Source organism: Gossypium hirsutum, chromosome A07 (genome assembly GCF_007990345.1).
Source record: "Gossypium hirsutum isolate 1008001.06 chromosome A07, Gossypium_hirsutum_v2.1, whole genome shotgun sequence".
Lineage (NCBI taxonomy): Eukaryota > Viridiplantae > Streptophyta > Magnoliopsida > Malvales > Malvaceae > Gossypium > Gossypium hirsutum.
The window spans coordinates 3,289,582-3,316,327 of NC_053430.1; the positions used below are offsets into that span (position 1 = coordinate 3,289,582).

Genomic DNA, 26,746 nt, shown 5'->3' on the forward strand with positions numbered 1-26,746 from the left:
AGCAAAGTATCTCATCTACTTGCTGGTTAGCACCAATGGTGTAGGCAAAGAAAACAAGTTCCTGCTCTGTTGCCGTCAACTTCTACATAGGCCCAAAAGGACCCTGTCACCAACTCTGATCAATACATCCCAAATTAACAATAAATGGAAAATGTGCAACCACTTATGACTAATTCAATGTTACATTCTCTAGTATATACACGTAGTATTGAGAGAAAAAAGTACATGGCGGCGGGCACCGTTACAATCTCATACGTGATATGAACGTATTAATAGTACATGAACATTTCAGGAACCCTTATGGCAGGACCTTTGGGGTCCAATAATTAAAGACCTTGCAGCACAGCAACAATGTGGGCTTCCTTATTCCACTATTACTTGCTGATCCACCTTCGTTTTCGGATTGGTCTCTCCGGCTTAACTTCGGAATCTGCAGGAGTTTCATTCTTGGCTGAAGGCAATGCCTCGCTCTCCATTTTCTTTATTGCCACGGCATCTTTTTCCTTGGGCATTGGAAGTTTGAATCTCTCACTTCGCTTCTTCAGTTTCTCGACAGTGTCAAGATGCCGGTCGTCCAATGGCCTTGTATCGGTCTCCTTGGTCTCTGGCGCACCAGCAGTTTTATTGTCAGACAAAGGGTGATGGTTCTCAGCAGGCTCGACCAATTTACCAGGTTCATCTAGAGTTTTGTTTGATTCTGCAGCATCCACATTATCAATCTTCTCAATCTCCTTGAACTTTGAGGAAGCAGATGACTTGCTATTGATACTGTAATCCCTTTCCTTATGGCTTGTCCAACGTTCCAATTTGGAGCGCCCCCGTTTTGACTCTTGCTGTTCATCATCTGAAGAAGGATCGTCTCTGTGTTTTTTGGAAGAGTTATAATGAACAGGATTCTCGTTCTTCTCAACACTTCTCAAACCCTAACCAAGCAAAAATGTAATAATAATAATGACACAAAACAATTATACCCGTTATTATAACAACAAAGTTAACAGATGGTCAAAAAAACAATGTAAATAGATGCGTTATGCAGCATGGCAATTCCATCATTTAATTGAGAAGGGACGCCATGGTTAACAACCTACTAAAAAATGCAATTGAATACAATGTATTTATGATGGCACAGGAAAAGTCTAAAAACCAAAGTGCTTCGATTTAAATCATGTACCCAAAATCAAGCTTATTGTCAATGATAACTTACCATTTTCTTTCAAAAAGTGAAACCTTTACATAATAAAATGAAATGTTAAAAGAAGAGTAAATTTGTTTATACAGTAGAAGGAGATTTACCGAGGAATCCTTCCCCTCAAAATCCCCTTTATCTGGAGGGTTTTAAGAAATGAAAAGTTGGAAGGTCTTCTCCCATCCCCCTCCCTAATTCCAAACAAAGCCTTAATGCAACTAAATAGATTATAAAATTCATAGCCAAACAGCAGAACCACAGAAATCACTTAGCAAGCCTCAAAAATGACAAGCGGTGACAGCCAAATACTATGGCAAAGAGAAGTTGCTAATCAATGAACAGAAAAATTCACGTCCAATGCGCCAAGCTTTATAAATAGCAGTATATTATAAACATTGCATGCTGAAATTGCTGCCCAAACTGATTGCATGATCATAGGAATTCAGATGGAATGATGTGTTCTGCTTGGGGCATTATAAGAAAATAGACAATAAGCTATCAAAGAGAGGCCAAACACTACACAGTAAATCACCAGAACATGAATAGGACCAGAATTTGAGAAGCTGGGGAAGGGGGCACTGCTCCTGAAACGGTACCTACCTTAATGACGAATCGTATTCCTAGCAGAAAAGATTCATGAATTATGGAGTTTTAACTTTTAAATTACTCTCAATCTAAGGTAAATATCTGGGACACAAGAAGTGAGCAGCCAACAACACAGTTCTCCAAACTCTTAACAGATATGCATGCATGTGTATACTGATTTTAAAATGCTTTAAAGACATCACAATCAAGTAATCAAAACCAGAATCTCTAATTTTGAAGAAACTGAATCAACTTCAATAGAAGATTATCTTCATATATAAGTATGCACATGTATTGGCTCATTCTGAGAAAATTACCGTGGTATTTTTCTCCTTATTAAAGAACCATTATCTCCTAGAGTCTATGAAACATACCGTTTCATTGTAGTGACCACTTAAATCTTCCTGGTTTCTCTTGGCAGAGCCCAAACTGATTGGATCTCCACCTTCCGATTCTCTATTCTTCCTAGTGTTTTCTTTATGTTTCTTCTCATGCCCCCTTTGGCTATCTGAAGCATTGACAACTTGGTCACTCCGAGTGCTTGACCTTTCCTGCCTGGATTTTCTCTCATCATTGCTAAATTGGTGTCCACGTGCATTCGAATCTTCACGTCCCCTATGACGTGAGAAACTTTCATCATCATTCCGATCCCTTCTCTTCACCAGCTCACTGTGGCGCGCTGTCTCTTTGAGTTGGTATTCTTTTCCAGAAACTTTATGTTCATCCTTTGCCCTGTTATGGCCAACCCATGCTTTGTCTTCTGAACCACGTCCACTCCTCACTGGACCTCGTCCTTCTTCTCTCTCCCGTTTTGATAAACTTTCATCATGCGATTGTTTTAGCCTATTCCAGTCATCCCTCTCCCGCTGCCTCTCAACCCTCTCTCTATGCAACCAAATCTCGTCTTTGTGCCGAACTGAATGATGATCAAAAGTGTCTCTAATTCTTTGTTGCTCAACTCTCTTACGCGGGTCTAAAATTTCATCCCTTTCTCGCTTTCTGCGACTGCTGCTGGATTCTCTGTTTCCATGCAAGGTCTCCTCTTTGTCTGCGATGTCTCTCCTGACATACTCCTCATCTTTCCTTCTTTTGCTGTGGTAATCATCTGCTGCTTCATACCTACTCTTCAAATTATCATCTCTTTCCCTATGTCTTGCACTGGCATCCTTATCATGATGAACTTTATAAATGCCATTATCCAACTGTTTTCTAGAATGTGGATAATCATCTCTGTCACTCCTCTCACTTTCTCGGACCTTAGCCCTGTTCCTAGAACCCATTTCATCACGCTCTCTCTTCCTCATGTCCTCAGTTCTACTTTTTTTGCTGTAAAAATCATCTTCTCTCTGTTGCCATGTAACATCAATATTGTCGCTCTCCCTTCGCCTATCCAAACCCTCCGTTTTGATGTGCAAACTATGTGGTGAGCTAGTGTCGTAGTCTCTAACAGGGTAAGAATCTTCTCCTGGTTTACCTACAATCTCGCTTCTTTCAAACTCACATCTCGCATCACGATCTTTTCTCCGGAAATTCTGATCATGTTCATCCATATGCTTCTTGACAATCGGGATGCGAGAAGAACGTCCACCTTGAACAACTTCATCATCAGCACCATCTCGCCATTTCTGATCATCTCTGCTGCTGCCAGATCTTGCTTCGCTATTTTCACTGATTCTTGCAGCCATGAAGTCCTCACCACCTTCTAGTTCTTGAAGCTTCTGTTGCTCTACTTGAGAACTTACTTCTTCATTTTTCTTAGGATCATGTGGACTCTCATCTTTACGGGGGTCATTTATCTGCTCATCCTTTTCTGTAACAGGGCTTCTATCAGCTGGCTCAAGCTCATCATCAACGTCATCCTTAACGGGGAGAGGAAATTTGTGACCCATGCTTTCAACAGATTCCTCCTCATGGGAATGGGTATCACTTAACTTGTCCCATTTACCTCGACTAGGTGTCATGTGAGGGGATCTCTCACGTGCTCTTCCCTGCCTATGCCTGCATGAAGAAGAGAGTTAGTGGCACTTATCCATGCATATGTAGCATGACCACCTAACTAACAAACTAAGACTTCAAGCTAATGGAAACCATAAAACTAAACAAAGACAATGAAGAAATCCTTGCTAAAAGTCAAATGCAGCCTTTCACACCAGCTTCTATCTCTCACTTCCAAATTATTAGATTGATTATGAAGGCATGGAATTCAACCATGTAATCGGCTCATTAGCAAACAAGAAAGAGTCAGTGATAACATCAACGCAAATAATTTCCCATCACAGCACAACATTCTAGAGAGTAACGTGTCTGCTTAAAGAAAACCAACTATGATGAAAACCGCACAATGATATCAGTTTACATAGGACAATTTTGATTCCACAATGACATCAGTTTACGTTATAGACATTTTGATTCCCATTTATTTTCCATTTCCCTTCAGATAAATAAAAACTAACCCATCATCATTTTTGATAAATCGCAACATCCATCAAGTTCATCCATAGCTTCTCAGGGCATGAGAAAGAAGGTTTAGGCGTACTTCTTAACAATTAACATAGCAACTTATCCATTCCATTGTAATGAATAATCAGTTTATCCCAACTATATCTTGCTTACATTTTTCCACATGAATTATGCAAACAGAAAAGTAAACAAATTAGAACAGAACCAGAACTAAGCACATGTCAGGTCATGTTTGAAGCAGACAACATCATGCTACGTGAAGCAGTGCAGAATCACAAAAAAGCAACACAATAGATTATTATCTAATATTATTAAGCCAAATGAAATGACAATAAATTAATAAAAGATTAATACCTCTCATCACGAGGACTGCCGAAGTTTCCATTATGATACATTGGACTCTGGCTCCTAAATCCAGGACCATATGAGCGTGATGTTTCCCCACATATGGGCAAAATGCTATCATCTTCAGGAACATTAGTCCGAACAGAGTTCATTGTTCTTTCAACTAGCTCCCTCTTTCGACTGCTATAAGCATCTGGAAAACCATTAACATATTCAGTATCTTCATGCACAATAGCAGCTTCAGATGCAAGATCTCCTCTAAGATCCTCCCTTGGCATATTATTTTCTGTTCGGTCTTCAACAGTATTGCCAGTGGAGGAATCATCGTCTAGAGTATCCTGACAAACAATCTGTATACACAATTAAGAGTTAATTTTTTTTGGCAAAAGCAGCACATAGATGCAAAATAAGACTTGGAGTAAGTGCAATTGAAACAAGGTTTCACTGTTAACCTCAATAATTGCATCTGAATCACGGATACGAGGTGGCCGAGTATCAATGGAGGGAAGGCGTTCCCCAGAACCTCCCTCGACCTGTATTGCTCTACCAGTTGGCTGGTACAGTAAATAAAAATTAAGTTCTCAAACAGATAAATGGAATAGCACAAAGGTCTATAATAAATGGAACTGTTAATTACATTCCTAGGAAGATAAATATTGGACTAGCAATAGAAGAGAAGAAATAGACAAAGATCTAGCACATATCATAAGACTTAGTACAAGTATTTAAGGAGAAAATAAAAGCATGGTAGAAGACCGGACATCTAAGAGATGACTTTTAAATTATAGCATATCTACTGTGGAGCAGGTAACTGAAGCTTACTAGAGGTGGTCGCACTCGGGCAGTTCCTTTTGTCAAGTCATTTTGTCCACCATTTGACCTTCCAAGATTAGCAGTATCAACTGAAATCTCTTGCCCAGTTGCTGCTGCCAATTCTGGAGGCAAATCTGGATCATAATCCTAGAAGAAACCAAGACAATTTTACCCTTATTAGCAATAGCAGAACAGCAGAAATCATGGCGTTAATCCAAATACTCAACAATCAAAGGGAAACACTTTTTCAGATATGCATAAGCACCTAATTACCTGCTCTGTTCGCCCACTTTCATAAACACGAATCTTGCTTTGCATGGTTGTCTCCAAGCGACGTTGTTCCTACAAGATTTCAACATTCAATATTCCAAGATCTTAGTTCCCACAAGAATTAAATATAAAGAATCACTGTAGTAATTACCAGTTGTTTGCAATAATCTTTCCAGCTCTCCTCATTTAGACCGAAATTAAAGAAGTCTGAAAGATCAACACCAGGATATTTCCACGACTTTTCTTCAAAACTGTCAATGTCAACATCAAATATTGTCCTGGATTCACATAGGGAATAAAAAAATTGTCAGGCAAAACAAGCAAAGAATTTAAAGAGTTTGCAAATGATATTTGAAGAATGAAATACAACAAATTCTGGCAGAAGACAAAATTATCCTGCAATAAGCAATTTATCTCCATATTCAGCTTCTACAAGCCAAAATTAAATGGATTTAGTATACAATGCATAAAATTTACACTACAACTAATGATAAATAATAACATAGTTTTAGAAAAATGAGTAATTACTTGTGAGAAGGAAGTGTGAAATCCAGTCCGCCACCAAAACCTCGCCCTGCCGTATTGTTACCCCAACCAGGCATTCCGAAATTAGGATGGAAACCTTTTTGCATAGAAGGACCAGCTTTCATTCCAGATGGCCTCCAATCACCTCTACCACGACCAACCATAGCACTCATACCTGGACGAACCTGACCTGGAGCTCCTCCAGGACCACCGGCAGTGGCTCCAGGCATTGGTGCTGCACCAGGTCTTACATACTGCATGAAGCAGAAAATAGATCACATCACCAATCAGGACTATAGTTAAAAAATAGCATAAACCCATAAAAAAGAAATGTGGTTATCATCCAGCAATTTTTTTTTCAGTCTACTATAAAAAGTGCAGTACACAACAGATGATCAGAACCTTGACATGTAAAAGAGATTGCTATAAACTTTCCATTCAATAACACATTCAAGAAAAATACCAACAATAGCATCATGTAACCAAACGCTAATTTTATTGTAAATAGATTGCTAAACCAGAATCTCTTTATAGCAAGCACGACAAGATATACAAACAAAAAGCAAAGGGCACATACACTGAAACCAAAATATCAATTATAATAAGAATCTCAAGCTGTAAATAACTTGACATTTATGCCCAATGACAAAGGTTAGGTAAGTCAAATCAACTTCTATTTGAAACTAGTTTGGAACAAGTATGAAAAGAAAAAATTTCATCGAACGTTCGTCATTGATCTAGCTTACATTTCAAGAAACAGAACCATCATGCCCTCAACTATAATGTTATCCCCTATAGTTACATCTCTTTTATCAACAGGTTTTTGACACTTTTACTTTTCAGAAGCATCTAATTTGCTTTTGAGCAAAAATTACTTGACAAAGTTATAAATAAAAAGTGTTCTGACCATAACTGTTCATTTTCAACAGCTGCTACCAAGAATTATTGGCTTAGAAGACAAGCAAAAGATAGATATATCTTCAGAAAGTATGCCAACAAATGCATTAACTGTATTTGTAGTTTAGTAGCAAGTCCACAAAGGTTTTGCTATTGAAACCATTAACTAATGAGCAACAGAACATTTGAAAATCAAAAGTAATGACCAAAACATTTTTTTTAACTATCACGTGATGTTTAGGATCAGGGATTGCCGGTTCATATCACCCTTTCTTACAACCTAAAAGTCAGTGTTGCATTAGTCAACAGTTCACGGAAAATTTGCCCCTTGAAATCAGTGAGATTTCAAGTAAAGCTCATGCTTTTGAGCCTACCACAAGTGCCATCAAAGGCTGGCCAAAAGATGAAGGCTCAGTTCGTGGATGAACATAATGATTTCTGACTGCAATTTAGAATCTTCAATATTCAAACATGATATCAAAGCAAAAAACATCGAAATATAATTTCCACCCAAAACCTTGCCACTTGGCCACAGATTTTTATTTTTAAAATATGACTTTTATTTATCATTCGGTTCTGTACAAAGTTTCCAAACCAATCACTAAAGAAATCCTCATCATTCATCAAATGATTGGGGCACATGACAAACAAAAACCCAATTTTTTTCTAAAGATTTCCATATTGTTTAGTTCAGCAACAGCAGCATCAACATGATAACACACTGACCTTAAACTGAGAATGAAACGGATGGAAACCATGACTGCTGTACCCAATTTTTGGTGCAACCACGCCCCCTCCTCCACTGCCAGCAGTGCTAACCTTCCCTACTTCTCCCCCTTCTTTCCTATCCCCATCAGCAGTCTGCCCTCCTTCTTCACCCCAGTCCTGCTCCTCCATCCCTTGGTTTGCATCTGCATCAGCCACTATCACAAGCGGGTCCCCATCTTCGTCATCGTCGTCATCTTCCCCAATCACTCCTCTTTCCATAGCCATAGGCCCGTGGTTGTTGTCGTTTAACACTATCTGTAGATCATCGTCACTGTCACTATCCCAATCATCCCCTTCTCCGTCCGCTTCCGCTTCCACTTGGCCGCTGCCTCTAAGTCCACCATCGCCTCCGTCATCGTTCCTTCCAGAATCTTCCTGGCGAACCGAATCGGTTAAACCCGGGATTATCGGGTCATCTAAGCCTGAGTCCTCAATCTCTTTACTACCCCCTTCTTCAATATCAAATACAACCTCTTTTCCAGAATCCAAAACCATTGGTTCAGGAGCTGAATTAGGGATCGAACCCAGAGCTGCTGCAGCGGCAACAGCAGGAGGAAGAACAGGATGAAACTTCAACGGCGCTAGGTTTTGAGTGTCCGGAATCGAACGTGAGGGCCCGAAGAGGATATCATCGTCGTCGCCACCCTGAGATTGAGGATTGGAATCAATCGGACGGTGGAAATGGGTGGGTGTAGAAGGCTGAAGCGGTGGCGGAGCAGCGGAAGAGAAAGGCTTGAGAACGTCGGTGTATAGATCTCCGAACTCATCGTCGTCTTCCATCGGAATTCCTCTGAGAGAAGAAAAAAAGGGGGCGAGAGACAAAGAGGAAGAGAGAGTTAGGGGAAAGGGTTTTGATTTTATGATCTATTTGTTTCGTTTAGAGACATCGGCATTAAGTTTAGAGTAAATTACATTTGCCTTTTTGATCAAATTATATTCAATTTTTAATCTCGTTTTTATATATTTCATATCACTTTTTCAAAATTTCAGTTAATTTTTAATCTGATTTTATTTTATCTTTATTTTTTTATTTAAATTTTTGGTAACGGTCCATTTAATTCTAAGATTTTTTTTATCCAGTTTTAAGTTTCTGTTATTAATCTAATTTTTATATTTCTTTTTTCCATATTTTCTAAATATTTTATATAAATTATATATAATTATACCTTAATTACATACATATTTATATATAAATATAAATTTTAAAATTATTAATTAAGTTTAATAATTTAATTAAATAACTAAAGTTATTTTTAAATGTAATTATATAAAAAAAAGTTAAAGATAAAAAAAATTAAAATCTTGTACCAATTGATAAGTGCTTATACATATCAATATAAGTTAATATTGACCAAACAAATCGAAATATATTGAATGCTTTATTAAAATAAACTCAAACTACTTGGTATCAATTAAAAAACAGAATTTGTATTGACTATTATGTTGAGAGTCCAAAGATTGACCAAAAAGTCTAAATCCCACAAATGACACGAGATGAGTGGATAACAAATAGTTGTCAAAATCCAATAAAAGCACCCAATGATAGTCGGATGACAAAAAAAAAAAGGAAGTTGGAGGCACATTCCTATCAAACTTAAGATACACATCTCGACCAATCACTTGTATAAATAAGCTTCGTAGAACACACAAAAATTTGTAAATAATTTTAAGGAGATACAATTATGAGACACCTATGCATCAAAGTCATTATTCTTAATTTGTTTTTAGTCATTTTGTTGTCCAGACAAGACATCAACACTACTCAAAGGTAGGCACATGTTAAGTGTCCATGTACCCAATTGGTCTCATAAATTAAAGTATAGGATACTTGAGGACAATATGTAGGTGCTTGTTACAAGAACAAATACACTGAAGATGACTCACTATAAGAGTTCCATTTGGTATTTCAGTTAAGTATCTGTGAACATACTCTTGTATGTTAGTAGTCCAAATAATTCTCAAACCTATGACATTAACTTTCATTTCTATGTTATCTTAATGTATCGCAAAACGAGTTCATACGAACAAATGTTTAAGATAAGATGTTTTAAGTATGACATAAATCATACAAAGGTGGTGGAGAGGTAAAAAAAAATCAATCATCTCAAATGGTATGAGGAAATATATCTTAAATGCTCTTGATCAAAAGTCCTTGGCCCAAGCAATTAATCAAAGACTGATATAAATAAATGAAGGTAGACATGATGCCGTGCTTTTAGCTTATTTGAAATGTAGGATGAAAGGATTGAATTTATATAAAAATATTGAAGAATGAAATGTTTCATCAAAAAGGAATGTTGACTTTTTCCAATAATTGGGGACCGTAATTCGTTGCTAGATCTCCCTTTGCAGGTATAATTATTTTTAATTGAAATGAATTATATTTATTTCCTACATAATTGAGAGCCTAATAGGTCGCACGTTACTAAAATTCTGGAAATTAAAACAAAAGAGACTTAATTGAAAAGTTGAATAAAGCTTTAAGGATTTATGGTCTAAATAGCCAATAATTGGTTAAAAACTCTACCTTATATAACTCACTTAAGCCGCCCCTCCTAATAGATGGTCAATTTTCCTTTGCGGCTTATCATGTGAAGAAAACTTTAAAAATAATTCAATAATTAATTAAGTCATCAATCGAAAACAACATTCAATTGAGCCATCAATCGAATTTAAGCAGTTCATTAAACCATCATCCTTTGGTTTTTGGACAGTAGCAAGTTTCCGGCAACCAAACTCAATGGTATATGAAAGCAAAAAAAAGAAAAAGAAAAAGGGGTACATTAAAAATGTGTAAAGAAGATGATCCGGGTGGAATCCGTTAACAAAGCATTTTCGTTGCTCCATGATTGTTTGTTTCGATTAAAATCTTTGTTTTTAGACTGTTTTTAGACATTGAAGGAATTGGCAACACTGAAAAATGGGGTAAAATTTATTGGCATTAGTTCCCTCAAGGAAAGTCAAAACGGGGGTGGGGAGATAGTGGTTAATTAACATCTAATTCCGTTTCTAAATTGGTGATATTCACTTGGAGACCATCATGCACTTTTAAGAGTGAAGACACCATTGTTAGTAGAACTCCAAGCATTATTGGCAGAATCACAACTTGAAAAGGTGTGTAACTTTGAAGGAGAAATTTGTTATTATACCAATCAAAATTGTATACAATTGATAAAAAATATTAACATCATAATTAATTTTTATTAGTTGCTCACTTTTGAAATTGACAAAGATTAAATTACTCTGATCTTTTTAGAGGGACCAATTTGTTCAATTTCAAAATTGAGAGAGACTGGAGAAGTCGTTTTACCCAGAATGATCGAATTGAAAATATGGACTAAATCTATATAGTATATAACTAGCAGTTGAACTTAAACAAAGGGATCTAACTACTAATGTTTTGATTAAGACTAAAATTTTAAAATTAAAAAAATACATGAACTAAACTTGACCAATTCAAAAAGTATAGGGACTAAATCCACAACTTAAAAGAAAAGGGACTAATAATAGAATTTAACCAGAATTATTAGCTGTATGTGCACTTGGTTTATTTCGTTCTTTGTCAACCAAAAAGTTATAATCCTGATTTGTGTGTGAGAGAGGGTTTAAATAATTTTATAACATTTAGTAAACCTTATTTTGATAGTCTTATTAAGCAAGCAAAACATCATTATTAAGTAACAGACACTAGGAATCGGCCTCTCAAAGCAATGCACTGCAGTGTCCCTTCTAATATGAAGCTTAGCAATAAAATCAACTACTCTATTTGCATCTCTCGAAATCTTCGCGAATTTAACTTCTCACCTGCATTGATGAAGTTCTTGAATATTGCGAACAAGAGTAATCGAGTGAGGATCCATTGAGCTATCCGATATAAGCTGCACCACCATCTCAGAGTCACTCTGACAATGATGATCTTCTTGTATCCTCGCTGCCAAGCTAGTTTTAAACCATATCATACCGCCAGCAACTCAGTTTGCAAAACAGAACCTGAACAAACATTCTACTATATCCAAGTAGCCAATTTCCATGGTCGTCTCTTAGCAACCCCACCAGCTGCTGCCCAAGAATGGTTCAAGGCAACCGCTCCGTCTGTGTTGAGTTCGACCCATCCTGGGGGAGGTAAACTCCATCTCTTGGAAGAATCATTACCATTCTGCTGTGGAGAATTCAGATGATAGACCTGCGTCACATTCATAGCCCAACTTGAGCAGTGTTTCAACAACTCATCAACACTACAAGAATCATCCTAAAAAATGACTTGATTACGCTGCTTCCATATCCGCCAGTATGTAATAGTAAATAAAGTTCCCCAGGGTATAGAATTAACAAACCGTCCAGAATTATTATCAATATCATCCAACAACCAATCATTTAAACTCGAAGAACAGAAATTTTGTTTTGCAGCAGTAGAAACAAGATTTAACCAAACTGCTCTGGCAACTTGGCAATTACGCAAGGCATGAAGCACAGTCTCTTGATCAGCTCCACAAATTTGGCAAGTATATGGAGTAAGATGTCATCACCAATACGCATACATTTAATAGAAAAGATATACACATGTAGAAATCTAAGAATAATGACAATAATAAACTAATAATACTTCATCTGATCCGAGAGATATTTCATGGTTGAAATTGTATTAAAATCGAACTGCCACACGAAAGTGTCATAAAATGAGATTTTAGTTTCATTTTCGTGTGGCTCAAACCATGATAAAAGATATTAAAGTGTTGCCAAAACCCAGGTTTAAGGACACTGTAATATCATGCACTCACTCATAAGGCATCACTGCAATCAATCTTATTTTATTTGTCTTTATTTGCTGGTTTATGAGGTGTTAACTTTCTATTTCTAACTATATTTATACATTTCTAGAGGGGAAGAAAATGCAGCTTCAGAAAAGGAAAAATAATAATAAAACTTCAGTTAAAACAGAAAAAATGGACTGCACACATAAATTACAACTGAAAATCAAAGAATTAAAGGAAAAACAACTAAAGGTGTTGGAATCCATGGGAGATGGTAATGAATGATGAGAGAACGCAGAAAAAGCTGCAGGACATGGACATGGAATAGAAACTTAAGGCAAAGGTTGAGGCATTGGATTTCAGAAGACCCTGAACCTCTTAATGAATTGCTAACCTATATAAGGGAAGTAAATGTGAAGGCATCTGAAGTCTGAAGCCAGACTTTAGCATTGTAGGGGCTGCATGGGCATCAGGCTTATCATATTTTCTTTGACGATGTTCTCTTTCATAGGATACTCTAAAAGTAATATGGATAAGTTCTTGATATTGAACAAATAAGAACCTGTATGTAGAAAATAATGATGTTTTTACATGTTCTAGGAAGTTTTTGATGAGAAAAAAAGGAACAATGGGGTGATTGGTTTAAGAGGCTAGTAAGCCATTGCTTATGTAGTGTAGACAGCATAGTATTGATGGGAAACACAGGAAACAAAGTAAAGGCTGTGGCCAGTTCTTGATTCCCTCTTCTCAAATGAATTTTCTAGAGTAATAAACAACATGCCAAGGGCACAGCAAAAATGATATATATATACATGTATCCTTTCTCATCATCCCCCTCTTCTCACCTCCCATTACAATAGGAACAGAATGATGATCAATGAATCTTACAGTTTATTCTTCTTAATCATGTTGATCAACGATAGGCAATAGCTTACCTCAGTCTGCATTCTACAATCCTGATAGAGCTTCTGCTCTGCAAATGGCAATGTTGTGGAATCAAATCTTACAATGGCTCCTTGGCAACACTGAATTGTGGCTGTTGAACTGAGACACTTCGAAATATTTACAATGAAAGGAATGAAACTTGCTAAAATGTCAGAGGTTTGATTAAAGCTTAGTAGGAGTGAAACAAAAACATATCAATAGTTCAAAACTACCATGAAAATTATCTCTCTATCTATTTATTATCATGATTTTGGAAAGCATGCTTACAATTTTATACTGAAAATCTCCAGGGGGAAAAGGGCCTCATCCTTTGGCTGGCCATTGTGAAACATTTCTATTACCATCCCTCCACCCTCTCCCTCCACTCATATGCATTTAACATTCTTTGATAACCAACAAGCGCAAAGCAAGTATAACAGTTCAATGAAATGATCAATGATATCCGTGCAGTAAGATGTGTAAAACAGGCTGATGATAAGATACGAGATATTATAAGTAGATTGCAAATGGAACACAAAGTCTAACAAACAGCTTTTATTTCATAATTCTTTGATATTTAAGAAGTATTCTGTCAATTCTGAACGACCAAGACCATATAACAAACCAGCATATCTCTCAGTCGACCAACTAAAGAAGTTTTCTTTGATTTATTAGAGAGTATTCTGTCCATTCTCAACACCAAGACCATATAACACACCAGCATATTTCTCGGCCAAACCACTAAAGAAATTTTCTTTCAGTTTCATGAATGTACAACAAGTAAGCAAACTATCTGAACCAGCTTGGTGACAAATACCAATCCTCTCCACTTCTAACAGCTCTGCAAGCTTGTTCAACCCACCATGTAGGCTATTGCAAAACTTCATCAGATGCTTGATATCATATAGAGTCGGGAAATAAATCTTAATCAAACTAAAGAACCCTGTCTGTGTTTCAGGAAGATTCTTGCAAGTGAGCAACTTAAGCAAATACCCAAAATCGTAGCCGCTATGAAAAGTCACCCAATGCACATTATCATTCAAAACAATCCCAGATGACATTAACAATTCACTGAAGTCATGAGAACTAATGCCCTTTTCTTTGTTCTTCTGAAAATCAATGCCACTTTGAGACAAAAGCTCAATGGAGTCATTAGCATAGACATCCTCATTAGGATCGAATTCGCGGAAATTGAATTGCCAAACACAGTATTTATCAGTTCCACAAGTAGGCAAATTCCCTTTGGCATCAGAGAAAGTAAGACCCAACTGAATCAGTTTCAAAAGATCAACATTTGCTTTCAAGGTTTGGTAATTGTAATCAAAACTGCTCTTGAAATTGCCTATTGGGCGTAGAACAATGCCCGGGAACTCAGTGTCCATAGCAATGAAGGGGTAATCATCCACAATATCTCGAATTAACTCGAATTCACAATTCAAATTCTCGTCCCAAACTTCCCTTATGTGAATTGATTCACTTTTCGGCAAAATCGACATCTTCCTTCGGAAAAAAAGAAAAAAAAAAAGTAACAAAGCTTTGATTTCTAGAACAACTATATAAAGGGAAACAAAAAACCAATTCTCCAGAATCTGCAAATAACAACATAAAAAACCATTTAAGTACGCATTTCTCCTTATCAACAGATAACAGTAACCCATATCTTGAAAATCCAATCAAAGCCTTCAAATTTCAAAAAAAATAGAAAGAAAAAAATGGACAATGAAGGTAAAGAACATGAGATCTTACCCTGGAAAACGTTGCAGCTGAGGGCAAAAAAATATATAAAAATGAGATTCGAATCGAAATCTGTAGGGGCTTTAGAAAGATGAAATGAATGACGGTAGGAGGAGGGTTTATGGATTCTTTTTTATGATATTTTTTCTTTTTTTGGTTTTCTTAAAGAAAATGACAAATTGAAATTTTGGGGGCGTATAAGTTTTCCTTTCTTCTTTTTTTTTTTTTAACAAAAATGGAATTTTATGGGATGAAGAAGATAAAGAAAGCTTTTATCCAAAAGCCTCCCTGTGCTTCACATTGTAACAGCATCAACATTGAAGAGATAAAATCATGAAGTGAGAGAAGAGAGAAAGACCAGGCGCTTTATATGACGAAGCTTTTATACCAATATACTTTTTTCACTTGCCTCCTCTGTTGCTTTCACCTTCCGCCATTGTATCGTTTCGGTTTTTATTTATTTATTTATATTGCATTATGTTTTTGGATTGTTTATGGATATTATTTATTATTATTTTATGTTTATTTTTGTTATATGGTGGTATACTATATGGAAGGTCCAATCCTACAAGGTCCAATTCGACTATCCGACCTAAACTATGGTGATATAATCCTCATGCCACTTCGATTTTGGAGTCTGAGCTTGTCAAGCCTTGACCTTGCAGGCCAAACTCAACAAGTTTGGCCCGAATGTCATGCTTTCAACTAATCATTGCATCCTTAAGACCCACACAATCTCAAGGAAATATATTGGGAAAATCCCTAAAGACACCCATCACCCATCACCCATCACCCATCACCCATCACCCATCACATGCAATAACTCACTCGTCTAGTCTTTTCTCGCCCACCTTTAAATTCTTGAAAATTTGATCATCTTTGTTTAAAATAAAGTGAGATGTTTAAAATTTAATAATATAATTTTAAATATAGTTTTTTTATAATTTAAATTTTATATTTATTCAAAAATATAATTATATTCCATAACTAATTTTTTAATCAATAAATCAAATAAATTTTATAACTTAAAATTTCACCATTTAATTTTTGAGTTTATCCAAAAACCACTTTTGAAAAATCTTGATTTTATTTTCTTTTAAATAAATAATATATAAAGTAAATTAGAAATCAGTATCAAAAAGGCTTTCATAGCTCAGTTGGTTAGAGCACCCGTTTAGTAAGCGGGAGGTCTTGAGTTCGACTCTCAATGAAAGCAATTTGCCTCCTTTTTGGCTATTCCCTGTTTTATGGGATTTCCTTCGTTGACAAATTCGCTACACTCTCGCGGTTGTCGGCGTTCGCAACCGCCATCAGAGTTCTAAAATTAAAACCCTAAAACCCAATTTCTCGTTAAACCAAATCCCTAATTCACCCGCTTTCTCCTTTCCCGCTCCTCGGCGGAGGCGATGGCGGAGCCACCGGAGTCGAGTCTCGCGACTGTTACCTCAAGATCTACGCTGTTAAAAAGCCCGACAAAGTCGACCCGAATGAGCAAAGGTTCGGTAAGTGACTCAATTGCGCTTTATCCAATGACCCCTTAAGAGAACCTTGCGTCATTGATAAACTAGGCAATATTTTTAACAAGGAAGCTCTTGTTCAAGCCCTAATTCACCCGCTTTCTCCTTTCCCGCTCCGCGGCGGAGGCGATCGCGGAGCCACCGGAGTCGAGTCTCGCGACTGTTACCTCAATATGTACGCTGTTAAAAAGCCCGACAAAGTCGACCCGAATGAGCAAAGGTTCGGTAAGTGACTCAATTATGCTTTATCCAATGACCCCTTAAGAAAACCTTGCGTCATTGATAAACTAGGCAATATTTTTAACAAGGAAGCTCTTGTTCAAGCTTTGTTGGGCAAGAAGTTTCCCAAAGGGTTCAGACATATTAAGGGGTTTAAAGGTATCATAATATTAAGTTGATGGTGCCGTGTTTCAGTGCCTGATTATGGGGCTTGAATTTAATGGGAAGTATAAGTTTTTTGCATTACAGAACTGCGGGCATGTGGTTAGTGCTAAGGCTTTGAAAGAGGTGAAGTCATCAGCTTGCTTGGTTTGCCATAAGGAGTTTGTGGAGTCTGATAAGGTGGTGATTAATGGGAGTGAGGCGGAGGTAGCTGCTTTGAGGGAGATGATGAAGGAAGAGAAGGCAAAAACGGTGAAGGGGAAGAAGAACGAGGGATGGATGTTCTGGATGGGGAGAAGGGTTTTAAGGGATTGAGTAATGGTGAGATCAAGAAGTTTAGAGCTGCGGATGCGGCACAGGCTCATGCTACTAAGGAAGTATATGCTTTGATATTAACTTCTTCGAAGAAGTCAGATTTAAGGAAACTTTTACGTGCAGATCACTCCCATTCGGTCGAAACTGATGATAGGCTGGTATTATTCTCTCTTCTATGCTAGTTCATGAAGGGAGAATATTGATGTTGTTTGAGTAGTATTTTTTAGGTTCTTATATGTATGTGTGTATTGAAACTAAATTTAGATATACTTGTTTAACCTAATTTTAGCGGGTATGTAATTTCGATTGATTGTGTAGTGTATTTTGGTAGACAACGTTGAATTTGGGCTTTGGTCCTCAAACATGGAGGAAAAGAGGAATGGGTGTTGGACATCGGGAGAAGGGCTTTAAAGGATTGAATAATGGTGGGATGAAGAAGTTTAGAGCTGCGGATATGGTGCCAGCTAATGCTACTTAGGAAGTTTATTCTTCCATATTTTACTACTTAGAAGAAGTCGGATTTTAAGGGAACTCTTACGTGTAGATCACTCCGCTGGGTTGAGACTGATGGAATGGTATGATTCTATTCCAAATTTTTGGGTTCTTATACATGTTGAAATTGAATTGTAATATACTTGTATGAACCTAATTTTAGTACATGTGTAAATTCAATTGATTATGAAGTGCATAACATGCTTTGTTGCTTGCTCTGATATGATGTATTTTGGAAGACTGTTGAGTTTGGTGTTTGTTTTTCAAGATAGGCCTTCTCTCCCTAGAAGCTATTGATTTCAGCAAAAGTGCAATCAGGTCGGAGAAATAATCAAGGCAAGAGATAGACAAGTCCTGGCAATCCCTAGGAAGTCTCATGAAAGGACCTTAGACGGAATAACATGTCAAGTCTAAAGCATGTAAATTTGTTTCATAAACTAAAGTATCAGTACGAATTAACCTATACATGATGCAGATGCTCTAACCTATTTCTAACATTTGAACATTTAAGTGAAGCTCAGAAGGTAAAACAGGTAAATACCTGAGGAGGATAGTTATTTATATGTGCATGTGCACATACATATTATCACCTTTTAGGGACACGTAAAATGTATCGAATTAAGCTTACAAGAATTGGCATTTCTTCAATCACAGACAGGCAAGTCAATTTGAGTGAAGACTCTGGATTGCAATTCTTGAATGTATGTATAAACAATCAAGTTTTTAATGGTTAAATCATCAATTAACAAGTGTTTTATGCCCTTTTACCCTTTTTTTTAAGTAATTCACACAACTTAAAAAAAAAAAAGCCAACTTTAGATATTCTTTATTCATCGATGTATATTTATTTCACCGTGGGCATAAACTCTATCCAAAGTATATGAAATCATTTTTGGCCCATAAAAGGTTAAATTTTTTTTTCATGATTAGGTGAACAAAGTATTAATTTATTAGTGTCGTCATTTAATCCAATGACATACAATACCTAATATCTTCCTTTGATCTTTAGAATCATTTAAGCTAAAACCTTCAGTTGTACTTCTCCAAATATTAATACTGAAATGAATAAAGAAATCTGCATTGATAAAAGTAAAATTGATGAAAATTTAGCCTTTTATCTTTGAAGATTGTTCTCTTGTCTTTTATTGAGTTTTTAGAGACCTATCTTCAATTTGTAACCGTTTGAAGTAGTTGGAGATTATTTGTAGTTGTTGACAGTATTAAATTCATGCATTAATGACAGTCTGCAAGTAGGGATACTGATATCTACAAGTGTAGTACTTGTATCTTGGAGAAAAATAGCCATTAGAAGCGCATGAGTATCGATAATACTATACCCTCTAGATGGTATATATTGTGTTTACTGATTTCCAATGTATTGATACCTAAGGCTGTGTGTTGATATTGGGAGGTTATGTATCAATACATTCTTGTTGGATATTGATGCTATACCTCTTTAGTAATGGTACTTGATCTAAAAATTGATTGAAAATGGCGCGAAAATATTTTTAAAAGATCTTAAAAGTACTTAAAAACATTTACAAAAAGTTTAAAAGATAATGAATTGAATTTTTTAAAGTTTGATTAATGAAATTTAAATATGATTTATTATATCAAAATATTTAAAAATAAAGAATAACAAAAATTAATCTCATAAACATAAATAAAAATAAAGTACAAAAATGGTTTTGAGATTTATTGCCATGGATCAAGTAGAGGATAAGAGTAGTATATGTTATTCTAATTTGTTTAATTATATGTAGGTATAATTAAAAAAAATTAAAATTAGATCACAAAAACCCCCTTTAACTAGAGAGTTAAACTAGTTGTTAACTAAGGTTAATAGTCATTAACATGAAGAATATTTAATGGAATCTGTTCATTGTAGTAATTTATATATTATTATTTTTTTAATTAAACAGGACCAAAACCTAATTTTTCAACATTGTTCTGTACTTAATTGAATTTTGGTGCAGCAAATAATGGTTCTAGATTATGTTTTTATATATTGGATTGCTTTTTTTTCTATGTTTAACATGCATAAAACACATGTCATATTTCCATAAAAGTATTGCAAGTTAAAGAGTTATTTCATTTAGATAAAATACGATAGATTACTCAATTGTACATTTTTTTTGTCACTTAACTACAAAAAGTAGTAAATTCCTTTTTTGGTTACTCAATTATAAAAAGATAAAATATGGTCACCCAACTATTTAACTTTATCTTTTTGGACACCAGCTGGCTAATGTAAAAATAGAAATACCCAAAAGTCTAAGATAATTGGGTGACTAGAAAAGACAAAATTAAATAATTAAGTAATCATTTTGTAACTTTTTAAGGAAAAATATAATTTTAAAAAAAATAAAGGATGCAAATGAATTAAAACATAATGAAAAGGTTTAACTTTATGTTAAAAGATAATGAAAATACAAATTTCAGCTTTTAGTTTTTTTTTTTTTTGGACAAGCATTTGAAAGTTTTGTATTATAGTATGGTGTGGCCAAAAACAATGGGTAGAAATATTTGAATGATTGTTGTGATCATTGGTCAAATTAATACAAAATCCACCAAACAGGGAAATAAATGCCAGTTTATTTTTTTTTTTGTAGCTCCTCAAGGTTGAATAATAGATTAATTAATGGGTGAATTTGGGTTGATTAGCAATGGTCCACTCATGGAACCATATGTATGCAGCCATCCACCACCTACACTCAAAAATACACATTATACTTATCGGTCCCGTACGAATTAAAGGTTAACTTAAAAAATAAGAAAATTTAAATAAAATTATAAACTTGAAAAATAAATTTGAATAAAAAAAAAGATACATTTAGAAAATAAACTTAGGCTCAAGTAAATTTTTTTTTGTCTAGACTCGACCTGAATTTCCAATAATAATAAAAACTCTTGCTGCTTTTGCTACTGTTTTCTCACTATTTTTTCGTTAATGCTTGGATATTTTATAATACTTATTTTATTGTTAATTTTGTTACTATTATTTTCACATATTTTAAATATAAATATTTTTTTAAATTTATTTTTAATTTATTGAGAAATATTTATTTTAATATTTTTAGTGTATTTGATGTATTATAATTTTTAAAATTTTTTATATAAAAAATTTAATACGAGCTGAATTGGGTTAAAATTTTAATATTTTTATCCAAATCGAATTTGGACAAAATTTAGATACATTTTTTAGCTCCACTCATAAACAACTCTACACCACACCAACCACTAATATAAATTTACATATATCAATTATTTAAATATGTTTTACTTATTTAAATAAAGGATACGAATTAGAATATTTGAATTTCTTGATATAAAATATTTACAATTTACAATTTATATATTTATATATTTCTATGATATAAAATATTAATATCTTCCTCCATGTTTTTGTGGGATTTCAACTTTTAAATATTAAATAAACTTTTTTGAAAGTAAATTTTTGTTTCCCATTTTCAACTATTAAATATTAAATAAAATTTTCTAAGTTTATTAAATATTAATTTTTAAGCTCCACGTTTTTATTGGATTTCAACTCTTTTTTTTTTTTAATTTATTTCAGTCAAAAAAGGAGAGTGTAACTCTTAACACAACAAGTTCACAATCCGAAGATAGGGAGATCCAAGAGTTTCGGCTAACAAATAATAATAAATGATTTGACCCTTCATTATTTTTTAAATTAAGAAAGCTTTTCCAACTATTAAATATTAATTTTTAACTCCATGTTTTTGTTGGATTTTAATTTTTTAAATATTAAATAAATTTGTTGTGTGTGTTTTCAACCATTAAATATTAAATAAATTTTTTTTGACAAAATTTTTCTAAAATTTAAATATTTTTTTTTACTCCACGTTTTTGTTGGATTTCAACTTTTACATGTTCAATAAAAGATTTCGAAACTAAATAAAAAAAATTCTATTTTCAAATTTTAAATATTAAATAAATAAATAAACATATTTTTTGGTTTAACACCACAAGTTCACAACCATTGGATAGGGAGTTCCAATAGTATCAGCTAACAGAAAATGAGAAAGACCATTAGATGGGGAAGAAAAAACAGTTATCATTGGCTGAGTATTGAGTAAAGCATAATAAGAATATCAATTTTTGTAAAGAAATTTTACAGATATTTTTTATACAATAATCTAGGAATATAAAAGACGATGAGCAAAAAAAAATAAAGAACTCTTGATTTATTTTTTTGGTGTGTCGTGCAAATGAAATTCCACTATTATTTATAAGAGGTCTCATATCTCTTCATAAAGATATAATTACCCAAAATAGACACTCATATATTTAGTAAAAAACATAAATATTTAATAGATATCTACTTGAATAATTATGATTATTTGTTAATAATCAACTGACATGACTTTTGGTTACTTTTATCTTTTTATTTATTAATGAACAATGTGGTCCTAACTGCTATCAACGTTAATCTTATAACAACCACCTCAAAGCCCGAATATTTTTGTCAAGTTCATGGCTAAACTTGGATAAAAAAAAAAGTTGCTAAATTCAAGTACCAAAAATTGATTTAACCTTTTCTTTTATATTTATATTTATATTGAATTGAATTTTTTATTAAAATGATATATTATTAAATAATAAACCGCATAGTTGTCATTTAAAATTTCTAAAATTAATTATTCAATATTTAAAGTCCTTATTAAAGTAAAAAAATAATTTAGTCGGTTTTTTATTAATTTAAATATTGACTAATTTTTCTGAAGATTGAAAATTTTGAAATTGTTTTTCTTTATTAAGATATTGGACGAATAATAGTATTTAATTTTATTTGATTAATTTATGAATAAGGCTTAGTGCCAAACACCTAACCGGGGAAGGGGGAGACCTGGGGGAGAAGGGCACAGTAATCTATGCAGGATAGAATAGATAACATAAGGTATGGCAATGATGAGGATAACATTTTTCTGGGTAAAAAGGAGAGGCCCTTCCATAAGGACCTACTCATTAATTCCTTACTTTAAATTCAGTTTTGTCGTTGTCGTGCAAGTTTCATATGTGAAGATAAAATTTTAGCTCCCATGCAATTGGGAAGGTACTAAAAAACATTTGCCGAATCCTAAAAATAGAAACCATTTCGACAGGTTCAATTTTCTTTCCTATTATCTGCATCATGTCTAAGCTCTAAATTTGTTAACTTAGTCCCTGCAAAAACAGTCCAGGGACAAAGAAGTAAAGCTAAACAGTTTTTGAGTACCCACATCTATTGCTGCTATCTCTTTTGTTTTTAATCAGATAAGAACATGTGAAGGGCTGAATCCAAAACGACAAAAACGAGGCTAAACAAACGTGTTAATTTTGTAAGCGAATGAGTGGTCAGCAAGAATGAATGTGATGTGATAAAGAAAAGGTTCAAGGTTAGAAACCATGTCTGCTTGTAACTTGGCACATTGTGAACCACCTAACACCAAACTCTTTTCTCCAAAGTAGCTGCAACCAAGGCAAGGAGTGGCTCACCTTCTCCCTATATATATGCATGCATGTATCTAACTCACACCAGACACTCCATTCTTCTCTCTGGTTCTCTAGGAAATCCAGAAAAACAAAAGTAGATAAAAGTAGATTTTTTCTTGTTTTTGATAATGGCTGGGACTGGTTTGTTTGCGGAGATATTGGATGGAGATGTTTACAAGTACTATGCTGATGGAGAATGGAAGAAGTCTTCTTCAGCCAAAACTGTTGCCATTATTAATCCAACTACCAGAAAAACTCAGTTCAAGGTTCAAGGTTATACAGCTAAGCTTTGAAACTTTTTAAGTTTGTTTCTTCTGCTAAATTGCTTTGTTTTTTCCTTTGTGTTTGCTATATAGTTGTGAAATCTGCAGCATGGATAGAACTGTACATAGCTTTAAATCAAGGCTAAATAGTTGATTAAATAAGTAAATCTTAGCATTAGCAGTTAATGGATAACTTTGAATAAAATGAAATGTTAGTTAAGAATGGCCTATGGTGAACTTATGAAGTTAAATTATTGATGGTGTTGAAAATAGCTTGTACACAAGAAGAAGTGAACAAGGTCATGGAATCAGCAAAAACTGCACAAAAGTCTTGGGCCAAGACTCCACTTTGGAAACGAGCTGAGCTACTTCATAAAGCTGCAGCCATCCTAAAGGAACATAAAGCACCAATTGCTGAGTGCCTGGTTAAAGAAATTGCAAAACCAGCCAAAGATGCAGTTACCGAGGTATATCATTGTCTATGAACTTGTTTAGTTCAAAAGTGAACAAAAATCAGTTTAACACAAACTGATTTTTCAACTGATTTCTTTAAGGTTGTAAGGTCCGGGGATCTGGTTTCTTACACTGCTGAAGAGGGAGTTAGGATTCTTGGAGAAGGAAAATTCTTGGTATCTGATAGTTTTCCAGGGAACGAAAGAACCAAATATTGCCTCACTTCCAAGGTAAAGTTTCGTTGTCTGCAATTATATGGTTTCTAAACATGACACACTTAATGGTTCATATTTTGTATGTTTTGATGATGTAGTTCATGATGTAAAGTTGCATTTTAACTGCAGATCCCGCTTGGAGTAATTCTAGCCATTCCACCATTCAATTACCCTGTCAACCTTGCCGTTTCAAAAATAGCACCGGCTTTAATTGCAGGAAACTCCCTTGTACTCAAGCCACCTACACAGGTATTTGACAAAACACCAATCTGATAACATAAGTTGAAACAAATGAACTTTAATCGAATGGGATGGTTCTTCCTGTAGGGTGCTGTTTCAGCTCTTCATATGGTGCACTGCTTTCACTTGGCTGGCTTTCCCAAAGGGCTCATTAGCTGTGTGACAGGGAAAGGCTCTGAGATTGGTGATTTCCTTACTATGCATCCTGGAGTTAATTGTATAAGGTAATTCAAGTTCATCTTGTGGACTCCATTAGCTCCCCATTGATCATCCCATTTGTAATTTGTAATCTCCTTTTGCCTAGCTTCACTGGTGGAGACACTGGTATTGCTATCTCAAAGAAGGCAGGAATGGTCCCTCTTCAAATGGAATTGGGAGGAAAAGATGCTTGTATCGTACTCGAGGACGCCGACTTAGATTTGGTTGCTGCAAACATAATAAAAGGAGGATTTTCTTATAGGTTAGGGGCGGAAAACACTATGTTACATTGATTCTTTTCACTTCTACTACACATTATTATTATCTTTACTCTTTTGGTCCAACAACTATGACAGTGGCCAAAGATGCACTGCTGTTAAAGTTGTGTTGGTGATGGAATCTGTTGCTGATGTTCTGGTGGACAAAGTGAAGGCAAAAATCGCAAAGTTAACGGTTGGACCACCGGAGGATGACTGTGATATCACTCCGGTTGTGTCGGAATCATCTGCAAATTTCATTGAAGGGCTGGTCAAGGATGCCAAAGAGAAAGGAGCTATATTTTGTCAGGAGTACAAGAGAGATGGCAATCTTATATGGCCATTGTTGTTGGACAATGTTCGGCCTGATATGAGGATTGCATGGGAGGAACCATTCGGCCCGGTTTTGCCAGTTATAAGAATCGACTCCATTGAGGAAGGAATCCACCATTGCAATGCTAGCAACTTCGGTCTCCAGGCATACACACATACATAAAAAACTTATCAAATTTCCCAAAATCATCTTTTCTCCCATGATAATGAAAAAGTACATGCAACATTGCAGGGATGTGTGTTCACTAAGGATGTCAACAAAGCAATATTGATTAGTGATGCAATGGAGACCGGGACAGTTCAGATTAATTCCGCACCAGCTCGAGGACCGGATCATTTCCCGTTTCAGGTAAATAAAATCACCGTGCTTGAAATAATGCTTTTTTCATGTATCAGCAAAAAACTTAAATCAAAATGCTGTGCTAACAGGGTTTGAAAGATAGTGGAATTGGATCACAGGGAGTTACCAACAGCATTAACATGATGACAAAGATCAAGAGCACTGTCATCAATTTACCAACCCCATCTTATACTATGGGTTAGTATTGCCAATCAGGGAATACCTACATACATACATACATACATACATACATCTAAATTAGTTAAAATCTTAGCTAAGATGGTAAATATGTATGTTTGAAGATTAGTTGCATATGATGTTTAGTGAATAAGAATAATGGAGACAGAGAACTCAGCAACCAGTTTATATTGGTTAGCTGATGAAGAAAAGAACAAAAATGATGCAGGCAATGGAGGACATTCCAAATTATGAGGACGTGAAGACGGCCTCCCATCTCTCATCATCATCATGATTCATGCATCATTGAATGATTCATGGTTTTGCAATTGGGCAAGGATTTTGTCTCCATCCTTCAAACTATTACAAATATTTCTTTGTTTGTTGTACTCCACTTGACAGTCTTATCCAACAAAAAGGGTGTCAGACCCCTTGCCTAAGCAATTTCAATTTATTCAAATAAAAACCCAGCTGCTTTTTATCTCAACGTCTCCAATTGCTTTCGGATATAAATTGGTTAAATTATATTCTAGGTCACCCAACTTTATTTAAATTTCTTTTTAGTCACCTATCTATCTCAACTAGTTGTTTTAACTTTAAAATATAATGAGATGTTAAATTAAAAAATTTATTATAATTTACAAACAGAGTTAGGAATCTTGCTCAAGCCCTAGCCATGAAGAAGGCAATGAACCCATCATTCGGCCTAATCAGGCTTAGATCTAGCCATTTAGAAAGCTTCATTCTAAAAAAGAAATAATAGGAAAAAAAAGTTAAATTAAAAGGAAGTAATAGGAAGAAAATAGAACTT

General features: G+C 34.9%; 4 protein-coding genes, 1 non-coding gene and 1 pseudogene across 6 annotated transcripts; 3 read left to right on the forward strand and 3 right to left on the reverse strand.

Annotated features, from left to right (window-relative positions):
- Positions 1-134: 134 nt before the first annotated feature.
- LOC107900480 (FIP1[V]-like protein) lies at positions 135-8,771 on the reverse strand. The gene is made up of 9 exons (XM_041117201.1): positions 7,808-8,771; positions 6,188-6,438; positions 5,811-5,937; positions 5,663-5,731; positions 5,399-5,536; positions 5,029-5,130; positions 4,586-4,926; positions 2,146-3,769; positions 135-923 (listed from the first exon to the last, which is right to left on the reverse strand). Exons 1-9 carry the CDS (start codon positions 8,627-8,629, stop codon positions 375-377), a joined length of 4,023 nt encoding a protein of 1,340 aa, XP_040973135.1. The 5' UTR covers positions 8,630-8,771; the 3' UTR covers positions 135-374.
- A 2,567-nt stretch (positions 8,772-11,338) lies between these two features.
- Positions 11,339-13,889, reverse strand: LOC107900479 (uncharacterized). Its single transcript, XM_016826090.2, has 3 exons — positions 13,813-13,889; positions 13,536-13,644; positions 11,339-12,032 (listed from the first exon to the last, which is right to left on the reverse strand). Exons 1-3 carry the CDS (start codon positions 13,887-13,889, stop codon positions 11,856-11,858), a joined length of 363 nt encoding a protein of 120 aa, XP_016681579.2. The 3' UTR covers positions 11,339-11,855.
- Positions 13,890-14,066: 177 nt separating this feature from the next.
- On the reverse strand, positions 14,067-15,737 carry LOC121202911 (probable CCR4-associated factor 1 homolog 7). 2 transcript variants are annotated; one of them, XM_041117203.1, is made up of 2 exons: positions 15,271-15,737; positions 14,067-15,113 (listed from the first exon to the last, which is right to left on the reverse strand). In XM_041117203.1, the coding sequence occupies exon 2, from the start codon at positions 15,018-15,020 to the stop codon at positions 14,196-14,198; it is 825 nt and encodes a 274-aa protein (XP_040973137.1). In that variant the 5' UTR covers positions 15,021-15,113; positions 15,271-15,737; the 3' UTR covers positions 14,067-14,195. The 2 variants fall into 2 exon arrangements, with proteins under 2 accessions (XP_040973137.1, XP_040973138.1); XM_041117204.1 differs by having other exon boundaries at positions 14,067-15,024; positions 15,271-15,701.
- Positions 15,738-16,400: 663 nt separating this feature from the next.
- Positions 16,401-16,474, forward strand: TRNAT-AGU (transfer RNA threonine (anticodon AGU)). Its single transcript has one exon. It is a non-coding gene; the product is annotated as a tRNA-Thr (tRNA).
- Positions 16,475-16,615: 141 nt separating this feature from the next.
- LOC107899822 (replication termination factor 2-like) lies at positions 16,616-18,184 on the forward strand (annotated as a pseudogene).
- Positions 18,185-23,327: 5,143 nt separating this feature from the next.
- Positions 23,328-26,416, forward strand: LOC107900478 (NADP-dependent glyceraldehyde-3-phosphate dehydrogenase). The gene is made up of 10 exons (XM_016826087.2): positions 23,328-23,732; positions 23,996-24,189; positions 24,277-24,405; positions 24,520-24,639; positions 24,718-24,854; positions 24,935-25,090; positions 25,185-25,563; positions 25,651-25,767; positions 25,848-25,956; positions 26,165-26,416. Exons 1-10 carry the CDS (start codon positions 23,588-23,590, stop codon positions 26,188-26,190), a joined length of 1,512 nt encoding a protein of 503 aa, XP_016681576.1. The 5' UTR covers positions 23,328-23,587; the 3' UTR covers positions 26,191-26,416.
- Positions 26,417-26,746: the final 330 nt, after the last annotated feature.